The 18,686-nt window shown below is 38.6% G+C and overlaps 1 protein-coding gene across 1 annotated transcript in view; it reads right to left on the reverse strand.

Moving 5' to 3' along the window:
- The window catches only part of GNMT (glycine N-methyltransferase), a 126,495-nt gene extending 108,740 nt beyond the window's left edge, over nt 1–17,755 (reverse strand). Inside the window, exon 1 of the mRNA XM_053712790.1 lies at nt 17,540–17,755. Within this exon, the coding sequence (XP_053568765.1) occupies nt 17,540–17,745 (206 nt within the window). The 5' untranslated portion in view covers nt 17,746–17,755. The remainder of the gene's footprint in view (nt 1–17,539) is intronic.
- Nucleotides 17,756–18,686: the final 931 nt, after the last annotated feature.

Below are 18,686 nucleotides of genomic sequence, written 5' to 3' on the forward strand. Positions count from 1 at the left end.
TGAGGTTAAAGGCTCCCTTCCCCCCAGTAACAGTTGAAATTATTGAGTCTAACTGAGAACCAAATAATTTATTACCTTGGAAAGAAAGAGAAAGCAAAGTTGACTTAGAAGTCATATCTGCATTCCAAGACTTAAGCCATAAAGCTCTTCTAGCTAAAATAGCCTATATACCTGACATCAATTCTGATGATATCGAAAATGGCATCACAAACAAAGTTATTAGCATGTTGAAGGAGTTTAACAATGCTATAAGCATTATGGTCTGACACTTGTTGCGCTAAAACCTCCAACCAGACAGTTGAAGCTGCAGCAACATCAGCCAAAGAAATAGCAGGTCTAAGAAGATTACCTGAACATAAATAAGCCTTCCTTAGAAAGGATTCAAGCTTCCTATCTAAAGGATCCTTAAACTATCTGCCGTAGGAATAGTAGTACGTTTAGCAAAAGTAGAGATAGCCCCATCAACTTTGGGGATTTTCTCCCAAAACTCTAATCTATTAGATGGCAAAGGGCACAATTTCTTAAACCTTGGAGAAGGAGTAAATGAAGTACCCAGACTATTCCATTCCCTAGAAATTACTTCTGAAATAGCATCAGGAACTTGAAAAACTTCTGGAATAACTACATGAGGTTTAAAAACTGAATTTAAACGCTTAGTAGTTTTAATATCAAGAGGACTAGACTCCTCCATATCTAATGCAATCAACACTTCTTTAAGTAAAGAACGAATAAACTCCATCTTAAACAAATATGAAGATTTATCAGTGTCAATATCTGAGGTAAAATCTTTTGAACCAGATAGATCCTCATCAGAAATAGATAAGTCAGAATGATGGCGGTCATTTAAAAATTCATCTGAAATATGTGACGTTTTAAAAGACCTCTTACGTTTACTAGAAGGAGGAATAACAGACAGAGCCTTCCGAATAGAATTAGAAACAAATTCTTTAACATTAACAGGAACATCCTGAACATTAGATGTTGAAGGTACAACAACAGGTAATGGATTATTACTAATAGAAATATTATCAGCGTTGGATAGCTTATCATGACAACTAACACAAACTACAGCCGGAGGAACAGTTACCAAAAGTTTACAACAAATGCACTTAGCTTTGGTAGAACCGACATCAGGCAGCGCTTTTCCAGAAGTAGATTCTGATCCAGGGTCAGGTAGTGACATCTTGCAATATGTAAAAGAAAAAACAACATATAAAGCAAAATTATCAAATTCCTTAAATGGCAGTTTCAGGAATGGGAAATAATGAAAAAATGAAACAAGCCTCTAGAAAACCAGAGGCATTACTGAAATAATGTGAAAAAAACTGGTGCCAAGCATGACGCCCACATTTTTGGCGCCAAGTATAACGCCCACATATTTTGGCGCCAAGAATGACGCCCATATTTTTTGGTGCCAAAAAAACGTCCGCAATACACGTACGTCAAAAAAATGACGCAATTACGTGAAAACTTCCGGCGCTAACTATGACGCCGGAAATGACAACATTTTTGCGCCAAAAAGTCTTGCGCCAAGAATGACTCAATAAATAGAAGCATTTTCTGCATCCGCGAGACTAACAGCCCGCAATTTCGAAAAAAAGTCAATTGAAAATTGAAAGGTAAGAAAAATAAAATTTATATGCATTTTCCCAAAAAAATTAAACTGACAGTCTGAATGAAGGAATACTGATTATCCTGAATCATGGCAAATATAAGTTTAAACACATATATTTAGAACTTTACATATAAAGTGCCCAACCATAGCTTTGAGTGTCATAAATAGAAATAAGACTTACTTACCCTAAGACACTCATCTACATATAGTAGAAAGCCAAACCAGTACTGAAACGAGAATCAGTAGAGGTAATGGTATATAAGAGTATATCGTCGATCTGAAAAGGGAGGTAGGAGAAGAAATCTCTACGACCGATAACAGAGAACCTATGAAATAGATCCCCTAGAGGAAGACCATGGTATTCAAATAGGCAATACTCTCTTCACATCCCTCTGACATTCACTGCACTCTGAGAGGAAAACCGGGCTTCAGCCTGCTGCGAAGCGCATATCAACGTAGAATCTAGTACAAACTTACTTCACCACCTCCATGGGAGGCAAAGTTTGTAAAACTGAATTGTGGGTGTGGTGAGGGGTGTATTTATAGGCATTTTGAGGTTTGGGAAACTTTGCCCCTCCTGGTAGGAATGTATATCCCATACGTCACTAGCTCATGGACTCTTGCTAATTACATGAAAGAAACCTCTATGACTTAGGACTAAGCGTTCAATTTCCATACCTTCAAATTTAATGATTTGAGATTCTGATGGAAAAACGGACCTTGATATAGTAGGTCCGGCCGTAACGGAAGTGGCCAAGGTGGGCAACTGGACATCCGAACCAGATCCGCATACCAAAACCTGTGTGGCCATGCTGGAGCCACCAGCAACACAAAAGACTGTTCCATGATGATTTTGGAGATCACTCTTGGAAGGAGAACTAGAGGCGGGAATATGTAAGCAGGATGATAACACCAAGGAAGTGTCAGTGCATCCACTGCTTCCACCTGAACATCCCTGGACTTGGACAGGTATCTGGGAAGTTTCTTTTTTAGATGATAGGCCATGAGATCTATCTCTGGAAGACCCCACATTTGTACAATCTGAGAAAACACATCTGGATGGAGAGACCTCTTCCCTGGATGTAAAGTCTGGCGGCTGAGATAATCCGCCTCCCAATTGTCTACACCTGGGATATGCACCACAGAGATTAGACAGGAGCTGGATTCAGCCCAAGCAAGTATCCAAGATACTTCTTTCATAGCTTGGGGACTGTGAGTCCCACCCTGATGATTGACATAAACCACAGTTGTGATATTGTCTGTCTGAAAACAAATGAACGGTTCTCTCTTTAGCAGAGGCCAAAACTGAAGAGCCCTGAGAATTGCACGGAGTTCTAAAATATTTATTGGTAAGCTCGCCTCTTGAGATTTCCAAACGCCTTGTGCTGTCAGAGATCCCCAAACAGCTCCCCAACCTGAAAGACTCGCATCTGTTGAGATCACAGTCCAGGTTGGCCGAACAAAAGAAGCCCCTTGAACCAAACGATGGTGATCTATCCACCATGTCAGAGAGTGTCGTACATTGGGATTCAGGGATATTTATTGTGATATCTTTGTATAATCCCTGCACCATTGATTCAGCATGCAAAGCTGTAGAGGTCTCATGTGAAAACGAGCAAAGGGGATCGCGTCCGATGCTGCAGTCATGATGCTGCAGTGCAAGTCACTTCCATGCACATAGCCACTGAAGGGAATGACTGAGACTGAAGGTGCCGGCATGCTGTGACCAATTTTAAACGTCTCTTGTCTGTTAGAGACAGAGTCATGGACACTGAATCTATCTGGAAGCCTAAAAAGGTGACCCTTATCTGAGGAATCAAGAAATTTTTTGGTAAATTGATCCTCCAACCATGTTTCTGAAGAAACAACACTAGTAGATTCGTGTGAGATTCTGCAGTATGTAAAGACTGAGCTAGTACCAAGATATCGTCCAAATAAGGAAACACCGCAATACCCTGTTCTCTAATTACAGATAATAGGGCACCCAGAACCTTTGAAAAGATCCTTGGAGCTGTTACTAGGCCAAATGGAAGAGCAACAAATTGGTAATGCTTGTCTAGAAAAGAGAATCTCAGAAACTAATAGTGTTCTGGATGAATCGGAATATGAAGGTATGCATCCTGCAAGTCTATTGTGGACATATAATGTCCTTGCTGAACAAAAGGCAGAATAGTCCTTATAGTCACCATCTTGAAAGTTGGTACTCTTACATAACTATTCAAAATTTTCAGATCCAGAACTGGTCTGAATAAAATTTATTTCTTTGGTACAATGAATAGGTTTGAATAAAACCCCAAACCTTGTTGCTGAGGAGGAACTGGCATGATTACCCCTGAAGACTCCAGGTCTGAAACACACTTCAGAAAAGCCTGAGCTTTTACTGGATTTACAGAGATGTGTGAGAGAAAAAATCTTCTCACAGGAGGTTTTACTTTGAATCCTATTCGATACCCTTGAGAGACAATGCTCTGAATCCAATGATTTTGGACAGATTTTATCCAAAAATCCTTGAAAAACCTTAATCTGCCCCCTACCAGCTGAGCTGGAATGAGGGCCACACCTTCATGCAGACTTAGGGGCAGACTTTGGTTTCCTAAAAGACTTGGATTTATTCCAATTTGAGGAAGGCTTCCAATTGGAAGCAGATTCCTTGGGAGGAGGATTGAGTCTTTGTTCCTTATTCTGACGAAAGGAACGAAAACGGTTAGAAGCCTTAGATTTACCCTTTTTAGATTTTTTATCCTGAGGCAGAAAAACTCCTTTTCCTCCAGTGATAGTTGAAATAATAGAATCCAACGGAGAACCAAATAAATTATTACCTTGGAAAGAAAGAGATAGTAATCTAGATTTAGATGTCATATCAGCATTCCAAGATTTAAGCAACAAAGCTCTTCTAGCTAATACAGCTAAAGACATGGATCTAACATCAATTTTGATAATATCAAAAATGGCATCACAAATAAAATGATTAGCATGTTGCATTAAGCGAGTAATGCTAGATATGTCAGGATCCAATTCTCGTTGCTCTAAATTCTCCAACCAAAAAGTTGAGGCAGCCGCAACATCAGCCAAAGAAATAGCAGGTCTGAGAAGATGACCTGAATATAAATAGGCCTTCCTTAGATAAGATTCAAGCTTCCTATCTAAAGGATCCTTAAAGGAAGTACTATCTTCCATAGGAATAGTGGTACGTTTAGCAAGAGTAGAAATAGCCCCATTAACTTTGGGGATTTTTTCCCAAAACTCTATAGATTTTGCTGGTAAAGGATACAATTTTTTAAACCTTGAAGAAGGAATAAAAGAAGTACCGGGTTTATTCCATTCCCTAGAAATCATATCAGAAATAGCCTCAGGAATAGGAAACCACAGGAGGTTTAAAAACAGCATTTAAACGTTTATTAGACTGAACGTCAATAGGACTGGTTTCCTCAATATCCAAAGTAATTAACACTTCTTTTAATAAAGAACGCATATACTCTATTTTAAATAAATAATTAGATTTGTCAGTGTCAATGTCTGAGGAAGGATCTTCTGAATCAGATAGATACTCATCAGAAGAGGATAAATTATTATTTGGTGGTCATTTGAAATTTCATCAGCTAAATGAGAAGTTTTAAAAGACCTTTTACGTTTATTAGAAGGTGGAAATGCAGACAAAAAAAAAGAAAAAAGAAAACACAGAGGCGCCAAACATGGCCTAGTATAGCCAGATACCAGATATAACAATTCACAGGGTAGCAATTGGATACTCACAAAGGAGACGCACCCAATGGTGCTATTGAAGCAGACTGGAGCCTCTCAGTGGTCCAGCTCACTGATGTGTCTCACGTATCAGTTGTGGTCCTTGGTGATGGTGATTAACAGGTTCCTGAGTGAACAAAAAATATGCAAACCATAGCCCAGTAACGTTTGTACAAGTGAATGGCAATCTGAGCAATCCTACTTACAAGATCCAAAGCACCTGCAGGTGCATACACTGCAAACTGGAACCAAACAGTCGCCCAGTAGACTGATCCCTCCAGGTGAAAGCAGATTAACTCTCAGGTGCCAATCAAAGTTTGAGCAGCATGTAAATGATATAAAGATTGTCCAAAAAGCAAGTGTATTTCTGTAAAAATCTTTATTAAAATGCGACGCGTTTCTCAGCTATAACAAGCTGTTTCATCAGGCTAAAAAATTATAAAAACACATTCAGAATACACTTGCTTTATACAAAACTAAACCTACTAATTAGCCAATCAGATGGCTCCAACCTTGATGGTCATTAAGTGTTAGCACCTGTCTGCTAGAAGGTTGGTATGGCAACCAACAGCCCAAACATAATTTAGTACAGATACCAAACTTCAGCAGACCATACTAGTGACCAAATCATCGTTTGTGTGCATCAAAATAAATCATCATTGTGTATTGATGATAATAAAAAACATAAGCAAAACACTGTTAAGAACAGGAACACATTTCCTATAAAATTGTACTTCATGAAATATAAATAAACAAACTAATACATATAATGATATGTTTCCCATACCTATTCAGTCTACATAAATCGTGCTTTTATAATTTCAGCCTTAACTTCCTCTTAAAAAATGTTAAATTAAATATGCGACTTAATAACAAGTTAAGGACAGGCAAAGCAATGCTGTCAAACTTATTGTTAAACTAATGTTGCAAACCCAAGTGTTCGTTAATACGACTCCTGCTTCCTGATGTCAAATAGCACAATAGCTGATTCTTCAAAAATAAATGGGTGGAATTTGTTTGACGAAAATCTTGTGAGACCTTGATGACAGGTGTATATTAACAGCCGCTGGGTATAAGGCTATTTTATGTGCGATCCTTGTATGTCAGTGTGTTTACCACTGATCCGGTGGCTTGTCGGTGTTTAACCGGGTTTATCTCTATATGCGGTATTGCCTAAACATTTGGGTGTAAACTATTTGTATAGCATAGAATCCTACACCAATGGCTGCTTTGGCCTGTGTGGGTGGGTGTGAACTATTCCTATAACGTATAAACATGTACCAATGATTGCATAGGCATGTGCAGATGGGATTGGCTTAGAGTAGTGGAAACCACATAGAGATATATGCCAACCTAGTGTTGGAGGATCTAGAGAAACTGGCCAAAAAGCAGAAAAAATTAAGATATAAAAATAATCTTAACTATAAAGAACAGAAAGCTTTGACCAGACTCATTAAAAGATCTGACCTTGTGATCAGACAGGCAGACAAGGGTGGGGCGATAGTCCTGCAGGACATGCAGGACTATTTAACTGAAGCCGATCGTATCCTCAATGATAAAGAGTATTATGAGGTGTTATGTGGGGACCCTACATCCAAGTTCTATGACCAACTTCAGGGAATCTTACAAAAAGGCTTTGACATGGGTATTATTACCAAACTGGAAAGAGACTTTTGTCTACCCAAATACCCGTGCACGGCCTTCTATTACCATCTACCCAAGGTCCACAAGGACCCCATTAAACCGCAAGGTAGACCCATTATTGCTGGAATAGGAAGCCTGACTGATTCCCTATCAGCATATATTGATAAGTTCTTACAGAAATTTGTTATAACCTTACCCTCCTATATAAGGGACTCATCTGATTTATTGATGAAACTCAAAAACCATACCTTTGATGAACAATGCTGGTGGATCACATGTGATGTTGGAGCTTTATACTCCAACATCCAACACGAGTTAGGTATTAGAGCTGTGCGATCCTACCTGGAAGAGGATCAATATATGCCTGGTGAACAAGTTGATTTTTTGATTACACTGATCAGTTTCATATTGAAACATAATTACTTTCTCTACCAGAGCAAATATTACCTTCAAGTGAAGGGGACGGCCATGGGCACCAGGTTCGCTCCAAGCTTTGCTAACCTTTTTATGGGTAGCTTTGAACACCTGTATATCTACAACTCACAGTTTGGAGCGAACCTGGTGTTCTATGGCCGCTATATTGATGATCTCCTTTTCATCTTTAAAGGCACTGAGGAAAATATCCATAACTTTGTCACACATTTGAATAATAACAACTTTGGGATATCTTTCACATATAACATTCAAAAGGAACAAATTGAATTTCTTGATTTAGTCCTTGGTAGTTCTCCAAATGGACACGTATCATCAAAAACCTTTTTCAAGACAGTTGATTGCAACAGTTTTCTCCACTTTGAGAGCAACCACTATAAATGTTGGAAAACGAATGTCCCTTACGGACAATTTAGACGGATTAGGAGAAATTGTTCATCAATTGATGATTATGACACACAGGCCAAAATTATTGGCGAGAGATTTCTTGAAAAAGGCTATCCACCAGACCTGATATCCAGGGAGATGGATAGGGTCAGGAAAGAAGATAGGTCGAATTACTTCATTAATAAAGCTGGAAACCAGACTGTCTTCAAGGATACTAATCCCCCCCTCTTCATTACCAGATATAATTCTAACCACCTTGCAGTAAATAAAATTCTCAAGAAACATTGGTCTATCCTCACCAATGATCCTACCCTTAAGCAACTTTTGGGTGACAAACCCAAGGTAGTTTATAGGAGGGCACCAACCCTAAAAACAGCTCTAGCGCCGAGCAAAATTGTCAGGGACAAATACACCAACAATAATTTATTCCCAGGCATTCCACGGGACATTAATAAACAGAAACTTATGGTATCAAAATGTTTTAGAAAACGTTGTGGTATGTGCAGTTTCATAACACACAGAGTATCATCGTTCACATCTTTTGTTACAGGAGAATCATTTGTGATTCAGAATCGTATAACATGTGAAACATCTTTTGTAATATATTTGCTTAGCTGCAAATGTGGGGTGCAATATGTGGGCCGCACTTGCCGCAGGGTCAAAAAAAGATGGGGGGAACACTCATATAACATCAAAAAATTATCTAAATCTCACAGTGTCTCAAGACACTGTCTGAATCTCCATAAAACACTCAAAGACCCCATGAGGATAACACCCATAGAGATGATATCCAGATCCAATAAGGATGCTTTTATAACTCTCAGGAGAAGAGAATCCTTTTGGATCAAGAAATTAGTCACATTACAGCCTTATGGCTTGAATGAAAATCTAGACATGGCTTCTTTTTGATCTGACCTATTACCAGCGTAATCATCTCTAAGGCAGATCTAACAAGTTATGGTTACTCAGAATATATAGGGAACAATCCTGTCTCCGTTCAACGGTTAGGGAACTCACTTGCCTCTGCCTAATTTCTATTGGCACAGGAAGAGTCCCTTCCATTATCCCTTCACGTTCACCTTAGGGTGTCCCGACAAGGCAGACTGCTCCCTTGTATCATGTACCATATAGGGTCCTATATCAACCATTCTCAAATAATGGTTAGTTAACCCAGGTATTATTCTTTCAGATGTGTAATTCTTTATATATGGCCTCCACGACTATGCTGATGCATGGACCGAGAAAGCAGACCTAAGCTGTGCCTATCCCTATCCAATGGATTTAGAAAGCAGACATATGCTGCGCCTACCTCTATTTACTAGAAGACGGTATCCCCTTACACTAGTGAAATGACCAGTGCCTTAACTTATTATTAGTTTTTTATAAATAACATTGACTGCTTATACGTCACAAATATGGTTTTAATACCCACTTAGACCAATAAGGTGATGGTATAGGTACCTTAATTCCTGCACCTGAACCCCTTTGTTTTAGCCCTATAGCCAGGGCTAATATCTGGTTTAGAAAGTTCTTTTATTTTAACTTTTATATTCTGGTATGAGAGAGTCCTCCTTTTCTCTTCATATTTTCCTTCCCCTATATCTCTAGCAGTATGTTATTCATACACCACGTAGAGAATATCACTATTAGAAGTGCCCGTTGGATTGGGCCATCACTCACACGTTTGCACAGCACATTACATTCTCCTTAAAGTATGATCCACACACCATTCACAGTAGAATATACACTAACACCATACACATCACACTTATAATATTCACTAAGAACGATCTAACACTACATGTTGTTAATCACATATTAATATCATACACTTCCCACTCATAACCATGATGATGGCAGATCATTACAGCACAATCTGCACATCACCCTATCTCACATCACTAATCTCACTATATCATCACATCATGGATAAACACAATTTGATATTTTATTATCAGCATATGATTACAAAGGTCGGATAAATTCAACATAATAATACTATATGTTTTGATTAGAACCGAGTGCCTACTAGATGTCTATGACAGTATTACATTTGGTGCTCAGAGTTGTGACACAACGCTCTATTTATGAGTGCAGGCAGCCTAGATATACTTTGGATATAACATCCCCTGCCAAATAGATAGGATCGCATAATGTTATTTGAACTGTCGTTCACGGAGATTGCGTGGGTTGACACCTCTACACGCAAGATTGAGGTTGTACGCTTGACACACAGTATGCTGACGTTGTCAGGTTAAGCCAATCCCATCTGCACATGCCTATGCAATCATTGGTACATGTTTATACGTTATAGGAATAGTTCACACCCACCCACACAGGCCAAAGCAGCCATTGGTGTAGGATTCTATGCTATACAAATAGTTTACACCCAAATGTTTAGGCAATACCGCATATAGAGATAAACCCGGTTAAACACCGACAAGCCACCGGATCAGTGGTAAACACACTGACATACAAGGATCGCACATAAAATAGCCTTATACCCAGCGGCTGTTAATATACACCTGTCATCAAGGTCTCACAAGATTTTCGTCAAACAAATTCCACCCATTTATTTTTGAAGAATCAGCTATTGTGCTATTTGACATCAGGAAGCAGGAGTCGTATTAACGAACACTTGGGTTTGCAACATTAGTTTAACAATAAGTTTGACAGCATTGCTTTGCCTGTCCTTAACTTGTTATTAAGTCGCATATTTAATTTAACATTTTTTAAGAGGAAGTTAAGGCTGAAATTATAAAAGCACGATTTATGTAGACTGAATAGGTATGGGAAACATATCATTATATGTATTAGTTTGTTTATTTATATTTCATGAAGTACAATTTTATAGGAAATGTGTTCCTGTTCTTAACAGTGTTTTGCTTATGTTTTTTATTATCATCAATACACAATGATGATTTATTTTGATGCACACAAACGATGATTTGGTCACTAGTATGGTCTGCTGAAGTTTGGTATCTGTACTAAATTATGTTTGGGCTGTTGGTTGCCATACCAACCTTCTAGCAGACAGGTGCTAACACTTAATGACCATCAAGGTTGGAGCCATCTGATTGGCTAATTAGTAGGTTTAGTTTTGTATAAAGCAAGTGTATTCTGAATGTGTTTTTATAATTTTTTAGCCTGATGAAACAGCTTGTTATAGCTGAGAAACGCGTCGCATTTTAATAAAGATTTTTACAGAAATACACTTGCTTTTTGGACAATCTTTATATCATTTACATGCTGCTCAAACTTTGATTGGCACCTGAGAGTTAATCTGCTTTCACCTGGAGGGATCAGTCTACTGGGCGACTGTTTGGTTCCAGTTTGCAGTGTATGCACCTGCAGGTGCTTTGGATCTTGTAAGTAGGATTGCTCAGATTGCCATTCACTTGTACAAACGTTACTGGGCTATGGTTTGCATATTTTTTGTTCACTCAGGAACCTGTTAATCACCATCACCAAGGACCACAACTGATACGTGAGACACATCAGTGAGCTGGACCACTGAGAGGCTCCAGTCTGCTTCAATAGCACCATTGGGTGCGTCTCCTTTGTGAGTATCCAATTGCTACCCTGTGAATTGTTATATCTGGTATCTGGCTATACTAGGCCATGTTTGGCGCCTCTGTGTTTTCTTTTTTTCTAGTTACCCATCTTTCAGGAAGACCATCCTAAGACCGAGAGCTGCCTACTACTGTTTTTTTTGGACTTACCACTGATTGGGACTATATCTATATCACTTACTGGACTTTATGTTGGTACACTTTTATATATATGTATGTTTCTGTATATATATATCTCTTATAAGTATTAATTTAGTTAACTGATATTGTTTGAACATATGTTTAGTTGTTAGGCTATAGGAGGCACCCCCTAAGGGCAGTAATACACATTGATGTGTATTACACCCTCATTTCATCCTCTATGAAATGCAGACAAAGCCTTCAGAATAGAATCAGAAACAAATTCTTTAAAATTTACAGGTATATCATGTACATTAGAAGTTGAAGGAATTGCAACTGGCAATGTACTATTACTGATAGATACACTATCTGCATGTAAAAGTTTATCATGACAACTATTACAAATGACATTTGGTGGAATAATTTCTACACTTTTACAACAAATGCACTTAGCTTTGGTAGACCCGATGTCAGGCAGCAATGTTCCAGCAGAAACTTCTGAGGCAGGATCAGATTGGGACATAACCGGAAATGACACACTCGCGTCACTAATGACGCCGCCGTGTGAAAGGTCTCGGCGTCACGTAGGACGCCGGAAATGACGAAGTTGCGTCATAAACGTATTTTTTCACGCCAAAAATATTTTCGCTCCAAGAATGACGCAATAAAGTTTAGCATTTGACGCACTCGCGGGCCTAATACCCACAATAGCAAGAAGTAGTCAATTGAAAAAAAGACTAAACCGCAGGTAAGAAATTAATTTCTAAAAATGTTTAAATTCCCCAAATATGAAACCGACAGTCTGCAGAAGGAAATCCATGAACCCGACTCATGGCAAATATAAGTACAATACATATATTTAGAACTTTATATAAATGCATAAAGTGCCAAACCATAGCTGAGGTGTCTTAAGTAATAAAAAACAAACTTACCAAAAGACACCCATCCACATATAGCCAAACCAGTACTAAAACAGTTATTAGTAGAGGTAATGGTAAATTGAGAGTATATCGTCGATCTGAAAAGGGAGGTAGGAGATGAATCTCTACGACCGATAACAGAGAACCTATGAAATAGACCCCCGTTAAGTGATACTCCCTTCACGTCCCTCTGACATTCGCTGTACTCTGAGAGGAATCGGGCTTCAACAATGCTGAGAAGCGCATATCAACGTAGAAATCTTAGCACAAACTTACTTCACCACCTCCATAGGAGGCAACGTTTGTAAAACTGAATTGTGGGTGTGGTAAGGGATGTATTTATAGACATTTTGAGGTTTGGGAAACTTTGCCCCTCCTGGTAGGATTGTATATCCCATATGTCACTAGCTCATGGACTCTTGCCAATTACATGAAAGAAACACAGTTTTTCTACTGTTGGAAATAGTGACACCATTAATTAGCAGCTTTTTTTTGTGAGTAGTGCTGGATGTTTGCACCAGTGGTAGTGAGATTACTTCTTTACACCAGGGCTGAAGTGGTTAATTATTTACTGTGGTAAAGTTACAAAGAGTCTGGGATCAGGGTTAGTACTTATTAAGGTGTGTGTGGGGTAAGGCTATGTCTGGTGAGCCTAGGGGTAAAGAGACATGATTCAGGCAGAATATAGCATATTAAACAACTTTCCATGTTTACTTCTTTTATTACATTTGCTTAATTCTCTTGGTATCCTTTGAAGCATGCCTTCATAGGTAAAGCACTACTAGGAGCTAGCTGAGCACATCAGGTGAGCAAACAACAAGAGGCATAAATGTACAGCCACCAATCAGCAGCTAGCTCCCAGTCGTGCTTTACCTATGAAGGCATGCTTCAAAGGATACCAAGTGAACAAAGCGAATTAAGTAATAAAAGTAATTTGGAAAATTGTTTTAAAATGACATGTTCTATCTAAAAATGTAATTTTGACTTTACTGTCCCTTTAATGCAGTGGGGGTTACAGGAATGGGTAATATGATAGAGGGGAATCACTTCTTCATCAACTTTCTCCTCTCCTGTGATCCCTTCTTCATCAACTTTCTCCTCTCCTGTCATCCCTTCTTCATCAACTTTCTCCTCTCCTGTGATCCCTTCTTTATTAACTTTCTCCTTTCCCATGATCACTTCTTCATCAACGTTCTCTTTTCCTGTGGTCACTTCTTCATCAACTTTCTCTTCTCCCGTGATAATTTCTTCATCAACTTTCTCTTCTCCCGTGATCATTTTTTCATCAACTTTCTCTTCTCCTATGATCATTTCTTCATCAACTTTCTCCTCTCCCGTGATCACTTCATCAACTTTCTCTTCTCCCGTGATCACTTCATCAACTTTCTCTTCTCCCGTGATCATTTTTTCATCAACTTTCTCTTCTCCTGTGATCCCTCCTTCATCAACTTTCTCTTCTCCCATGATCATTTCTTCATCAACTTTCTCTTCTCCCGTGATCCCTTCTTCATCAACTTTCTCTTCTCCAGGGATCCCTTCTTCATCAACTTTCTCTTCTCCCATGATCATTTCTTCATCAACTTTCTCTTCTCCTGTGATCCCTTCTTCATCAACTTTCTCAGCTCCTGTGATCACTTCATCAACTTTCTCCTCTGTCGTGATCATTTCTTCATCAACTTTCTCTTCTCCCATGATCATTTCTTCATCAACTTTCTCTTCTCCCGTGATCCCTTCATCAACTTTCTCTTCTCCCATGATAATTTCTTCATCAACTTTCTCCTCTATTGTGATCCCTTCTTCATCAACTTTCTCTTCTCCCATGATAATTTCATCATCAACTTTCTCTTCTCCCATGGTCACTTCATTAACCTTATTCTCTCCCGTGATCCCTTTTTCATCAACTTTCTCCTCTCCTGTGATAATTTCTTCATCAACTTTCTCCTCTCACGTGATCATTTCTTCATCAACTTTCTCCTCTCCCCTGATCACTTTATCAACTTTCTCCTCTCTCGTGATCGTTTCTTCATCAACTTTCTCCTTTACTTTGATCACTTCATCAACTTTCTCCTCTACTGTGATCCCTTCTTCATCAACTTTCTCCTCTCACGTGATCATTTCTTCATCAACTTTCTCTTCTCCTGTTGTCACTTCATTAACTTTATTCTCTCCCGTGATCCCTTCTTCATCAACTTTTTCCTCTCCTGTGATAATTTCTTCATCAACTTTCTCCTCTACTGTGATCATTTCTTCATCAACTTTCTCCTCTACTGTGATCACTTCATCAACTTTCTCCTCTACTGTGATCCTTTCTTCATCAACTTTCTCCTCTCATGTGATCATTTCTTCATCAACTTTCTCTTCTCCTGTGGTCACTTCATTAACTTTATTCTCTCCCGTGATCCCTTCTTCATCAACTTTCTCCTCTCCTGTGATAATTTATTCATCAACTTTCTCCTCTCCTGTGATCCCTTCATTAACTTTCTTTTCTCCTGTGATTATTTATTCATCAACTTTCTCCTCTAATGTGATGACTTCAACTTTCTCTTCTCCCGTGATCATTTCTTCATCAACTTTCTCCTCTCCTGTGATCACTTTTACATCAACTTTCTCCTCTCCTGTGATCACTTCTTCATCAACTTTTTCTTTTCCTGTGATCACTTCTTCATTAACTTTATTTCTCCTCTCCCGTGATCACTTCATCAACTTTCTCCTCTCCTGTGATCACTTCATCAACTTTCTCCTCTCCTGTGATCACATCATCAACTTTCTCCTCTCCTGTGATCAGATCATCAGCTTTCTCCTCTGCTGTGATCAATTCCTCAACCTTTGTGATCATTTCCTCCTCATCTGTGCTCACTTCCTTCTCTCTTGTGAGTCTTTATCTATATTTATTAAATCCAATATTATATCAACTAATTATACAATAATATTAATTTATCTTTATTGGAAAAAGTAGAGTCAACCTTTTTACATAACTAAAGAGAAATACCATCTGTTCATTGGTGGCAGCACACATATAAATGCTCTTTTATCATAGGCTCACCAGATGTGTTCAGCTAGCTCCCAGCAGTGCATTGGTGCTCCTCACTCTACCTAGGTTTACTCTTTAACAAAGGATACCAAAAGAATGAAGCAAATTTGATAACAGAAGTAAAGTAAATTAGAAAATTGTTAAACGTGGGTTAGATTACGAGTGGAGCAGTAATTACCATGTCCTCGCTAGCTCTGCTCGACTTCGCAAAAAGCAGAAGTTACAATATTGCAACCTTGTTAACATTCTCCCATAGACTTCAATAAAAGTGGGGGGAAAAACACCCATACTTGCTGTAACCTGAATCGTCATAATCCCACTACTTTAATAACCTCTAACCTACCACAAGGTTCCCACTACACTATTAACCCCTAAACTGCCACAACCACACCAAGCAAAATACCCCACTACTATATTAACCCCTGAACTGCCACAACCCCCACCACAAATTACCCAATAACATCTAAACCCAGTAAGTCACCCCCCAGAAAAATCTAACCTTACCTGTAAAAAAAATAAAAAAACTAATCTTACCTTAACAGGTTTTTTTATTTTTAAAGGTAAGGTTAGGTTTTTTTTATTTTAAAGGTATTGTTAAGTTGTTTTTTTACAGGTAAGGTTAGATTTTTTTGGGGGGGTAACTTAAGGGATGTTAGGTTAGGGGTTTAGATGTTAGTGGGTATTTTGCAGTGGGGGTTGTGGCAGTTTAAGGGTTAATAGTGTAGTGGTGTATTTTGTAATGTGTGGGGGGTGGCAGTTTAGGGTTAATAGTGTAGAGGTGTAGGTTTTGGTGGTGTTTGTGGCTGTTTGGGGGTTAATAGTGTTGATGGGTAGCATGCAATGTGGGGATGTGGCAGTTTAGGGGTTAATAGAGTAGAGGAGTATTTTGTGATGTGGGGGTGTGGTGGTTTAGGGGTTAATAGGGTAGTTAAGTGCAACTGTTTCCTTTGGCCAAACTCTTTAAAAGTTTGAGTGTTAAATACGATTGCGTTCGAGTGATCGCATTTACTATCAACTTGTAATACAAGTGGACATTAACACACAGCGCTACCCATAGAAAATATGAGAAGCAAAAATTACTGCAAGTCACCCAAATTTAAACAGTGCAACACTTGTAATATAGATTTTAGCTCCACTCGTAATCTGGACATGTATGTTCTATCTGAATGATGAAAGTGAGATTTTGACTTTACTGTCCCTTTTGTAATTTACCATCCACTTCAGTAAATTAAAAGTAGAATAACTCATTCTGCAATAGTAGCCATGAAGCCTCCTGCTTTCTATCAGTTCTCATCACTGTGTGCACAGGATACAAGAGGAATAAACCCTTTGAGATCTATTAAAGCAAGGTACATCAACCCTTAACAGGTGCACCCAGAGAGCTCATCCAACAAACTAATGTCAAAACACATTGTGGTAAGTCAAATACAGGGTCTAAAACTTTACTCTCCATTTAGTGCATTCAGAGACTGGGCTTTCTGGGCATTCATAGATCTGCCTACAAAGAAGTTTGTAGTAGTTTCCTCTCTGAATCACTCCTGCTTTTGTGTGATCCCATCAATAATAAAATATGAAACATGCATCATAATGGGTCATGGAAATACTAGTAAATCTGAAGTAACCAGTGCTGGAATGGAAACAGAATTCACAGTCTTAGGGATTCTTCTCCTTGGTTGGTGCATTGTTTTACCCACAAAAGCCTTTGAGCAAGGACACTAAACAGCACACAGTGCACCATAAGAGTTACAGGTAAAGAGCTGTTTGATTGGATATTGGGAATAAAACTAAATAGTTACTACTTCATACAGATACAAACTTTACAATCTCCACTTCTATGCCATTGGCATAAGCAATAAGCCAGTGTCCAAATACTTGATTTTCCAGACAATTATATACTGAGAAATCTCTGAGATGGAACCCTGAGGGGATAAAACATCTACCACATCAGTATATTTATGTTTTTCTTTCTCAAAAGACTCAGAAACCCTAATTTTAACTTAATTGTCCCTTACAGAATAGCTTTAGAGAAATGAATAGTACTTAATACTTTATATTACTGCACTCTTGTGTTACTCACCCGGTCCCACATGCCACATCAAGCACGGTGTGACAATTGTGTTGTTGCAACAGAGACAGGATCCAGTTGCGATACTCATCTGTGCGGCTCCGCTTGTCCCCAATGTAATAGTGCCAGACCTTTGCAGCCCGGCCATCAGCATACTGATCAGGGAGCCCCTCAGCGGCAACTCCCAAAGAGCGAGTGCGGTACACACTGTCTACCATTCTAGCGACCCTGCAATACACAGAAAGGAACACATTCTATTAACACAATGTTTAAAAAACCCCATAAAACTTATATTACCTGATAAATTAATTTCTTTCATGGTGGTGAGAGTCCATGAACTGTTACTTATGCGATATACATTCCTACCAGGAGGAGGCACAGTTTCCCAAACCTTAAAAGCCTATAAATACCCTGCCCACCTAACACATACCTCAGTTTAATGTATAGCCAAGAGGTAAGGTGTTAATGAGGAGCAGGAAAAAAATGTGTTTTAAACAAAAAAACAACACCAAATGGGTGGAGCATCGTGGACTCTCGCCACCATGTAAGAAATTAATTTATCAGGTAAATCCAAAACAATGTCTTTTCTAATAAACTCAATATATAGGCACAATTATCAAACCGAGACAACTGCCTGAAGGACCTTTCTACCAAATGCTGCTTCTGCTGAAGCAAAAACATAAAAATGGTAAAATTTAGTAAAGGTATGCAGAGAAGACCAAGCAGCCGCTTTGCAAATGTAGAGTGAGCTGTAATTCTCTTAGGCGGAGACTGACCCATCTCCAAATAAGCTTTGTAAATCAAAAGTTTCAACCAATAGGCTAAAGAAATAGCAGAGGCTTTCTTAGGACCAGAAAAAAAAGAACAAGAAGTCTGTCTAAAATCCTTAGAAGCATCCACATAATATTCAATGTCCTAATAACATCCAAAGAAAATAAAGATTTCTCAGGAGCATTTTTTGGATTAGGACACAGGGAGGGAATGATAGTTTCCTTATTAATGTTGTGTAAGAAAACAAGTTTAGAAAAAAATTAAATGTAGTCTGCAAAACAGTTTTATCTTGAATGAAAATCACTTTAGGAGACTCGCAAGAGAGCAGACAATTCAGATATTCTTCTAGCAGAAGAGATAGCCAAGATAAACAGCACTTTCCAAGAAA

The sequence above is a fragment of the Bombina bombina genome, chromosome 4, assembly GCF_027579735.1.
Source record: "Bombina bombina isolate aBomBom1 chromosome 4, aBomBom1.pri, whole genome shotgun sequence".
NCBI classification, from domain to species: domain Eukaryota; kingdom Metazoa; phylum Chordata; class Amphibia; order Anura; family Bombinatoridae; genus Bombina; species Bombina bombina.